Genomic DNA, 10546 nt, shown 5'->3' with positions numbered 1-10546 from the left:
GTTCAACATTTGCTTAGTTATGAGATTCACATTTGATTTGGGAAACCCTCCACTTACCCATCCACCTGACAGTTAAGAAGCTGGGAATCTTTAAGTATTTTGTAATCTAACCTACATTTTTATTAAATGTCTCTCTACTAGAAGAGCAACCTTTAAATTGGCCTATCACAGGGTTGGTTTTTTTTTTCAAGATTATACTAAAGTGTTGACACATGCCCATAGCTAAATTGTCTGGAAAGTTGTTGTTAACTTGTTGATGTTTCAACAATTACTTCTTGATTCTACAACTAAGGTAATGTAGAGAACAGAATCAAAATGGAGGCAGTGAACATGGTAATAAAGGAAATCAAGGGATAAGTGGGAAATCCAGATTGAGCAAAGAACTGTCATTTGATATTTGAACCTTATTCCTAAAAACAAAATGCAGAAGAGATGAGGGAGGTGGGTGATCAAATTTCATAAAGATCAATCTTTCTATAGTAGTGTTAGCCAATAGGAATAGAAATATCAAGTGAGTCACAAATACGAGCAGTATATTTAATTGTAAAATTTGTAGTGGCCACATGAAAAAAAAAGAAAAATGATCAAGAGAATTTTAATACTACAGTTAATAAAATCCAATATACTGAAAATATTTTCATCTCAACATGTACAAAAATTACAAAAATTACTACAAAAATCACTTCAAAAATTACTCAGTTGTATACCACATTCAACTCTATCATGCTGTTATAGAATACTGGCAAACTTTAAAATTTCCAATCATAAATAAAAGGTTCATGAATGTCTTTACAATTTTATGGAAAGGAACTTGAGAACTTTTTATTTTCCTTTAATAAGATTCTACTTCAGAGTGTGCTATATTTAATTTCTGTAAATATGTTTACTAGCAGAAGAACTCCTGGGTAACTAACAGATTATGTATACTTGACGTGGAGAAGAGAGACTTCAATGATTATGTTTCCAGATCATCTCCTCTGAACTATAAAGTAGTATTAATTCAGTAATGCAATATTGGACATGAGTTTGAGCAAGGTCTGGGAGTTGGTGATGGACAGGGAAGCGTGGCGTGCTGCAGTCCATGGGGTTGTAAAGTCGGACACGACTGAATGACTGATCTGATCTGAATGCAATATTTTAGTTATTAGTTTGTCCTCCCCTCAAAGCAAAACACAACTGAAACTTTTTAAACGTCTTGACTGATCAAAGACACAGATTTAGACATAGATTTATTTCTTATAAAAGTGCTTTTTCTTTTAACATGAACGTCCAAAAGTCTGAAATAAAGGTACGTGAATTTCTCCAAATTTAAAACATAACCCACTGCTATTGTTGGCTCTATCAGTGTCAGAATCTCCTTTGGCTACTATTCACTGGGCTTCTCATTGGTCATTCTCTTAGAGAACTTAGGTACCCATGAAAATAAGAAGCAGAGACCCAACAGTTCTAACTGTAAGTTCCTTAAGTTTGTGGCCTGAGTCTCAATGATGCCTAAGAAAGTTGCCTGACACATATTAGGCATGTAATAAATATTTGTTGAATAATATTAATAATAATAGCTAACATATAGCATTTAAGGTGTGACAAACTTTTCCAAGTGCTTCATGATTTTAAAATATTCCATCTTCCTAAAATGCACATGAGAACATGCACAAATTCACTAATTATCAGAGACTTGTGTAACAGAAGTACAATGAGATATCATCTCACACCAGTCAGAATGGCTATCATCCAAAAGACTACACATAACTAGAAGATGCCCCATACCCCAACTAAAGATTCCATGTGCTACAACTAAGACTTGGCACAGCCAAAGAAATAAATAAGACATTTTAAAAAGTCTACACATAACAAATGCTGGCGAAGGTGTGGAGAAACTCTCCTACAATGTTGGTGGGAATATACATTGGTACAACCACTATGAAGAACCGTGTAAGCGTGTTAGTCGCTCAGTCGTGTCCGACTCTTTGCAACCCCATGGACTGCAGCCCACCAGGCTCCTCTGTCCATGATATTTTCCAGGCAAGGATACTGGAGTGGGTTGCCATTTCCTTATCCAGGAATCGAACCCGGGTCTCCTGCACTGCAGGCAGATCCTTTACCGACTGAGCTACAAGGGAAGGAGATTCCTTAAAAAACTATTAAATCAACATAGTGCTATCATATGATCCAGAAAACCACTACTACGTAGTTGGGCTTAGCATACATACACTACTGTATAAAAAACAGATAACCAACAAGGACCTACTTGTATTGCACCGGGAGCTCTGCTCAATATTCTGTAATAATCTATACGGGTAAAGAATCTGAAAAAAAGATGAATATATGTATATACATATAACAGACTCACTTTGTACACATGAAACTAACACAACATTGAAAATAAATTATACTTAACAAATTGAAATTAAAATTAAAAAAAGGAAATAATCAGGTCAGGAAGCAACAGAACTGGACATGGAACAACAGACTGGTTCCAAATAGGAAAAGGAGTACGTCAGGGCTGTATATTGTCACCCTGCTTATTTAACTTATATGCAGAGTACATCATGAGAAACAATGGGCTGGAAGAAGCACAAGCTGGAATCAAGACTGCTGGGAGAAATATCAATAACCTCAGATATGTAGATGACACCACCCTTATGGCAGACACCGAAGAGGAACTAAAAAGCCTCTTGATGAAACTGAAAGAGGAAAGTGAAAAAGTTGGCTTAAAGCTCAATATTCAGAAAACTAAGATCATGGCATCTGGTCCCATCACTTCATGGCAAATAGATGGAAAAACAGTGGAAACAGTGACAGACTTTTGCAGGGCGGCGGGGGGTGGGGGGGTGGGGGGGGGCTCCAAAGTGACTGCAGATAGTGACTGCAGCCATGAAATTAAAAGATGCTTACCCCTTGGAAGGAAACTTATGACAAACCTAGACAACATATTAAAAAGAAGAGACATTACTTTGCCAACAACGGTCCATCTAGTCAAGGCTATGCTTTCTCCAATAGTCATGTATGGATGTGAGAGTTGGACTGTGAGGAAAGCTGAGCGCCGAAGAATTTATGCTTTTGAACTGTGGTGTTGGAGAAGACTCTTGAGAGTCCCTTGGACTGCAAGGAGATCCAACCAGTCCATCCTAAAGGAGACCAGTCCTGGGTGTTCATTGGAAGGACTGATGTTGAAGCTGAAACTCCAATACTTTGGCTACCTGATGTGAAGAGCTGACTCATTTGAAAAGACCCTGATGCTGGGAAAGATTGGGAGCAGGAGGAGAAGGGGACGACAGAGGATGAGATGGTTGGATGGCATCACCAACTCAATGTTCATGGGTTTGGGTGGACTCGGGGAGTTGGTGATGGACAGGGAAGCTTGGCGTGCTGCGGTTCATGGGGTCACAAAGAGTTGGACACGACTGAGTGACTGAACTGAAACTGAAATAAACAAATAAAATATTCCATCTTCAAAACAATCTTATGAGTAGAAACTAAAACTATCCCATTTTACAGATTGGCAAACTGGATAAAAGACATACATTTCATAAGACTTTAATATTACCATGAATACATTTACAAATTCAATAATGAGAGTATTTGTTACACTACTGATGTTATAAATATATTATAATGGCTGTGCTAATATAGTAGCTGGCATTCATTCAGTTTCCTGAGTGCCAGGCATCAGTTGAAGTACTTTACAGATATAAATTCAATACTCCCAACAGCCCTATGAGATAGGTACTATTACCCCATGTTATAAATGAGAACATTAAGTTTTAGAAGATGCAGTCTTAAAAAAAAATACTGTTGACCTTTGAAAACACAGTAATTGTAAGAGGTGGATATTATTCCTATCATCCACTTGGTAGGTGAGGGAACTAGGCATAAAGAGTGTGAGTAATTGGCCAAGGTTACACAGAGAATGATACTATTGGGACCCACACTCACACAGCCTGATACCAAAGGTGTGAGAATAATGTTCAAGTTTTATATCAATTCAGTGTTAACCTGGATAAGATGGATTGTGGAAATTTCCCAATCTCTGAAAGTGTGAATAAAGGAAACATTTATCCATTTTTATCTATCACTGTTGTTCAACTCATTTTAACTAATATATATAATATAAATATATATAAAATATATTTTTTTTTCTCAACAAGTGTTCTAATTTTCCTGCTTTTAGAATGAAAACCCTACTCAGAGTACCCAAATAAGCATTCTAGTTACTGGTATGAAAGACCAAGGTGCTTTGAAAAAAAATTTCTCATATTAAAGAGGGTTCCTTTTCTTTTTATAATCTCTTAAAAATAAACAACCATCAGAAGAATTCTTCCATGTTAAAAGCATCTTTAGAGGTAAAAGGTCAAAAAAAAGTTAATGGAATAAAAACAAAGAAACGTTTAATAAGTTGATATAATTAAGTGAATATTAACATTTTATTTTATATTAATGCTTATTTTATAATCATTTAGGTAGACTAATAATGAGTTTTCTAAAAATATTCACTGAATAAATAACTTTCATTTAAAAAGATATACCTAGTGCCTTCAATATATTTACTCATTTAAAAGCTATGAGTTTCTTTCTATGAGGAATATAAAATAAAAAGATCACATACATCCTACTCATGGCTTATTAATAGTGCAAGCAACATTTTAAAGTTTGATACTTTTGGTGCATAATTATTCAATTCTCTCCACATATAGACACCACACCTTGTTGTCAATAAATAATTCCACTTTAATGTCAAAGTAATAATTTAGACAGATACAGGGTGCACATTTGCAAAAAAATATATGCAAGCTGGTTTACAAGCTAGAGGAACAACCAACCAATAGAAAATACATCACCCAGTTAAGTCCACTGACACCAAGTAGTTGCTGTCGGGGCTTTACAAAGACTACAAAACTTTTCAGATGATTTATTTCACTGTTTCTATTTACATGGTATGTTACATCAAAAATGTACAAAATATAAAATGTATACAGACAAATGTTTCACAAACTAGTTTCAGCTGTAAACTAGGCGGACCTACTGGGATGTATTGCAGGAATTTCTGTTTAATGATCATGTTTGGACTGTGGTTCTCAAAATGGCAGGGAAAGATTAGCAATTTTCTTAGATCACATATTGTACAAGGGCCACTAGTCACTCATCCAGCTACGTACATCGACGTTTCACCACAGACGTGATCCACGTTTGAGGCTGCAAAGTCAGGGTGCCCTTTCTACGTGCGCAAATCCAGTTCCAACTTCCCTTAGGGCAATAGCACCGTGGAGGGCCTACAGATCGAGTGACACTCTGACCGCTGCACCGATGTCTCGGGTGGCTATTGTTCTACAGCAACTGACCCGTGGGTGGTCACAGAGGGTAGCACCAATTGAACGTCCTGAAGTAGCACATTTTCACACGCACGGAACAAGTCTACACCGTGGCCTAGCCCTTGGGGTGATGAATTTCAAACCTGTCCTCTGCGTGTGGTGGGAACTTCTCCAGTCACTCCCGTCAGCTCTCATGTCCTCTCTTGAAAGCCTGCCACGACAGATGCACTTTCAGACATTTTTACTTTTCCAACAATGCACTGGCTTCATGGAGAATTTTGAAGCATGCTCACTCTAGCACTGATAGCTCCTGCGTGGCCACCACAACTGTAAATACAGGACAAACACACCAGGTAACAAGAGCACTGAGGGTCTGCATTCTGCATTTGTTTGCAACGTACAGGAAATCTCAGCAAGTGAAACATCTCTTAACACCCACAGGATAAAATACAATTTGTGTGTGTGTTTGTTTTGAGTTGTGCAAGTTTTTTTTAATGGTTATTTACAATACCTACCCAGTAGACTGTGCAAATCTAACCTTCTTTTACAGTATAAATGCTTTCTCATCCACAGTGACTTCACTGCTTCAGTGTTCTCGGATGCTGAATTTCTCATGTACAATAATACCCATCAAAACAACATGCTCAAAACTCATAATAATTAAAAAAAAAAAAAGAATAGGAGAGAAAAGCCGAATAGTTGTGCTCATGCTGCATCTAGTGCTTCCAGCTCTGCTGGATAAGAATTCACCCTCTCCCGCCTTCGGAAACTCTTTCCCCTAGAACTGGATGGAAGATAGCCACATGGCTTAGCTTTTAAATGACACTCAAAGAGGGTTTCTGGGTTACTTGAGTCTTTTGGAGGATAGGCAAAGCAATCTGTTCTCAAGGTAAAAATACTGATCTTTCTCCTATCCATTTCTTCAAAACAAACACAAAAATAGAGATGAGGCTACTGTGTTAACTGGTGTTATAAGTGAAGACGGTGGAAATTACCAATGGTTCAGGATTTAAACCAACTGTTAAACTGTTGTAGAAATCGGTTTAAGGCAGTGAGACAGCACCATAGGAAATGTTCCTTCTTTTCACTGACAAGGCTCAAACAAATAAAGCCCTAAAAAAGCCTGTTGTCAGTGTTGACTAATAATTGGTATAAAACTTTTTTTTTTTTTAAGGGAATGGGCAGGTGGTTTAAAAAGACCACAGTGGGAAAAACCACCTTATCAAACCTGTGACTCAGACACTAAAGCGTGGGTGAAGCACATCCTGTGATCACGGCAGTTGAGAATGATACTGGCACTTCTCTGGCTGGCCACAGCAGTGTTTCCCTGGGGTCGCACAATTCCATTTGTGCTTGTAGAGGCCTGGCCTCTTCATTTTGGAATGGGGTGAGCGCACAACACAAACGCTACTGGGGCTCCGCGACCAGCACCATGTGGCACAAAAGAGGCTGGATGGATCAGAAGAGTGGACCCTGCCTGGGGAGAACAACCCCTCAGAGGAAACCAAGAGAAGGAACTGCGATAACAAAAATAAAGAAAAAAGAAAGAAAAGGTCTGCATTGTAAACTTTTAAAGAGAAAAAACAGAAAGTCCAGTTTGGCTATCCCATGCACAATCTTCAGTTGCCCTGTCATTAGGGTCCTTTCCAGTTGAGTATTGGAGCCTTACATCACTCCACAGAGATTAAAAAAAAAAAAAATGCCTAGAAAGAAAAGCAAGTTACGCTTCCGTGTCAACTGAGTATCTTGGTGGTTCAGACTTGGTTCTGCTGTCTCCTTAGAGACCACAACTCTGGGTCAGGGCCCTGACAGGATGCTTTCATACTGGCAGTGGTTTAATGAAAATACCTTACTTTTCAAACATTTTTTTTTTTAAAGCATAGTCTTTTCCCCTAACTTTTTTTCACCCTCTAGAGGGTAGATTCAAGAGACGAATCCAAAATGTCTTCATGATGGCTGGTGCTATCACTGTCGCAGCTTTGTGTGCCCGAGTAATTGGCTGCTTCTTGGAGTTTCATTAGCATATTCATCTGAAGAAAGAAAAAGAGACATCGATGGAGGCGATGATGCATGGAAAAAGCCAGGCCCAGAAAACACACGGCCCCGAGCCACACGGAGGACCCATCTCATCCCCTCCAAGGGAAACGGAAAACAATTTTAGACTTTGACCGGTTGCCCTGGCTCCTAGACTGTTTCTCCCACACATGACTACACCGGCAAACCATAAGGACAAAATAGGGCCTCTGGATAAGTCTTTTATTCGTGATTGTAAATGAATATAGCGCCAGCAGGGAGCGCCGACAGGAAACTGTATCACAGCCGGACATCTGGGCTCGTGGCTGCAGAGGACGCCAAGCTGCCCAGCTTTTTGGCTGCGAGAAGCAGAAAGCGCTGAATGGCAACTGCAAGTCCTGAACGTTCCTACACGCCGACGGGCACACAGGCTTCCGCTCAGGGTCCCTGGAGAGGAGGCGGGGCTGGAGTAGAATGGAACCAGCTGCTTCATACAAGCCCCCCATCTGCTGCTTAAGCGTTGACCTCGAGGGGAGGCAACCGAATGAAGCCGACCATGAGCATTTGAAGAGGGCAAAGGGAAGAATCACCGTCAAGCTTCTGTGGCTGTTGAGCGCCTGGCTAAAATATGATGGATATCTCACTGAAAAGAAAAACCACCTTCTGGAACAAGAGCAGCTGTCTCAAGTTTCCCAGCCTTCTAGGACAATGGCAACGTTTGTTCTCATAAAAGGGACATGGGCAGGAAAGCAGCTGGGGAGAAAGGCAGCTAGTGTTTCCGGGTATTAGAAAATAAAAGGAGGCCACTTTGCTTGGATTTTGAGAGATCTGCAGATTCAGTGGTAGAGATGGATAAAGAAATCTTGTTCAAAAGCAAATCGTGAATAAATGATTTGACAGTTTTAGAAAGCACAGAAAAATTGGCACCTCTTCGGGAGGGTATGGACTTGTTTTCTTATCAAGAGTTTCTGTAAATGGTAATCATCTTTGTATTGTTTAATGCATGCTAACTTTACTATTTATTATGTAATCAAAGATGTTCTTTTTTTCCCCCAACTTAAAATTTCGGGAAACTGCTCCAATAGAAAGGCTAAATCCAAAAGGATTCTGTAGTCGTATGTTAAGCTCTGCTTGCTGAGACAGTGTAAAATGTGTGTTCAATTAAAAAATGTTTGTGAAATAAAATGACACACTGGTAATTACCAATTCCATCAAGAATGCCTTTCTGACAAAGAAGCTATAGTTATAGCATATTTTAAAGTCATTCTTTAGGACAATATTTTTCAACATAATGTTCTGTCTAATTCCCTGAATTTATTAAACAAGCTACATAAACATACGGAAGTAGTTGGTGATAACCTCTTAAACCCAGTGAGTCAAAAAGCTAAACTTCTCCATCAACATAGTTTTTCTCTCTCTCCCCCCTTCTCTGTCTCTCTTTTGAATACACACACACATTCCCACCTTCATGAACATTCATATTCCCTTTTTCCTTTGTTTTGTTACTCTAAGTAGCTGGCTGTATGTTCAAGCATCTGGGTGAAGACAATTTGTAAAAAAAAACCAAAAACCAAAAAAGAAAAAACACTGTGTTTTGAGCACCTTTCAAGAATAGAAATGCTTTCAAGGTTATGCCTTGATCTCAGTTACAAATATCTGAAATCACCTGAAAGCTGGCTGTTATAAAAGTTTTATGGTATAATAATAGTATTTTAAAGTCTTATGTTTTGAAAATGGTGCTATATAGTAAATATGTTCCATTAAAATAAGTTCCAAGTCTCAGATTCATGGTAAATACATACAAAGGATTTACCATGCCTTCTCAGAGGGTTGCTTTGTACATTAGAGTCAAAGGAGGTAGGTAAGGTTCACATCAGTCAGTAGTCTGACTGGGTATAATCAGGGTGGATCATTATTCTCTACACAAGTATTTCCTTGCGCTCTTTTCCCCGGCTTCTTTCCCAGACCCATAGTCATAAACACAATGCCTATCATTTATAACACCCTGGTCAGGTCCTTATCATCCCTGGTATTTACACATCTGCCCATCTTCCAGCCTCTATCCTCTTTCCTTTAAGCTGCCCTCTATTCTATTACCAAGGTGATTATTATAAACTGCAAATCTAATAAGTCCCTTGCTCAAAAATCTTTGGTGGCTCCCCACTGTATGGTAAACATTTAACTTCCTTCAAGATAAACAAGGCTTCAGATGGCTTATCAATTGTAGACTTCTGTAGCTTTAATTCTTTCTGTCCCTTTTATTCTAATTCCACAAATTTGTATACAGCTCCCTAAACTCATTATTTTTATTGTACTGTTTCATCATGTTTCACTTGCTGTTTTTTTAAATTTTGGATTGTCTCTATCCAACCTCATTATGAACTTTTACTCATCCTTCCAAACCTAGCTCAAGCATCTCCTCCTCTGAGGAGCTTTATCCTAACCACTTCCTCAACAGACTCAAAACTTTACCTAGAACATACCTCTATCATTACTGCACTGTAATTTATATATGTAGATATCTTTCTCCATGGCTGGACTAGGAGCTTCTTAATGTCAGAAATGATATGGATTTTATGATCACCAGGATTTATCCCTGAGTACATACTTATTATTTACTAATATTTACTGAATGAATGAGTCTGTTGATGATAAATACACATTACATTTTTAAATACTGTAAGATGTGCCAAAAACTTACATCCTTGTTCAGAGTCAAAAATATATTACTGACACTGAGGCTTTCTCTGACTACTTCTGATTTAGATTGGACTGCAAAAATGTTGTTACCTTATGTCAGTCATTATAAAAATATAGAGCAATAAATGCAGAGAGATACTTGCCAATCAGAATGTACCTGATTCACAGATATTTAGATGAGAAGGTTTTGTCACTTAATATGTCAGACATCATAACCCCTTGTTCTTTAAGATGTTGAGTGAAGCAGAAGGTTAGGAATCAGAGATTTTTTTTTTTTTTAACCCATTCTCATTCAGAATGTAGAGATTCTGATCCCTTTTCCAAAGCAGAAGATAAAAACATCTGGAGTCAGGGAAAAGAGGGATTAGTGGGTTTAGCTCACCAGGACTGTGTGAACTGGGAAAATTTAGGACATCCCCTAAATGTCCCATACTCTATAGAGTAGCCCTGAAAACAAACTTAACATCTTACCTTTATCAGGAACTGAATGAGAAACTGCAAAGGGCGAACTGGAAATTATAAAC

General features: G+C 38.4%; 1 protein-coding gene across 8 annotated transcripts in view; it reads right to left on the bottom strand.

The window, feature by feature from the left end:
* Positions 4708 to 10546, bottom strand: part of NAV3 (neuron navigator 3) — a 619023-nt gene continuing 613184 nt past the window's right edge. For 7 of the 8 annotated variants that reach the window (XM_013963653.2, XM_013963652.2, XM_005679745.3 and 4 more), the window contains one exon: positions 4708 to 7339. In XM_013963653.2, the coding sequence (XP_013819107.2) occupies positions 7220 to 7339 (120 nt within the window). In that variant the 3' untranslated portion in view covers positions 4708 to 7219. The remainder of the gene's footprint in view (positions 7340 to 10546) is intronic. The other variant, XM_013963656.2, reaches the window with a different exon arrangement.

Source organism: Capra hircus, chromosome 5 (assembly GCF_001704415.2).
Source record: "Capra hircus breed San Clemente chromosome 5, ASM170441v1, whole genome shotgun sequence".
Taxonomy (NCBI): Eukaryota; Metazoa; Chordata; class Mammalia; order Artiodactyla; family Bovidae; genus Capra; species Capra hircus.
This window is presented reverse-complemented; position numbering and strand designations above follow the sequence as displayed.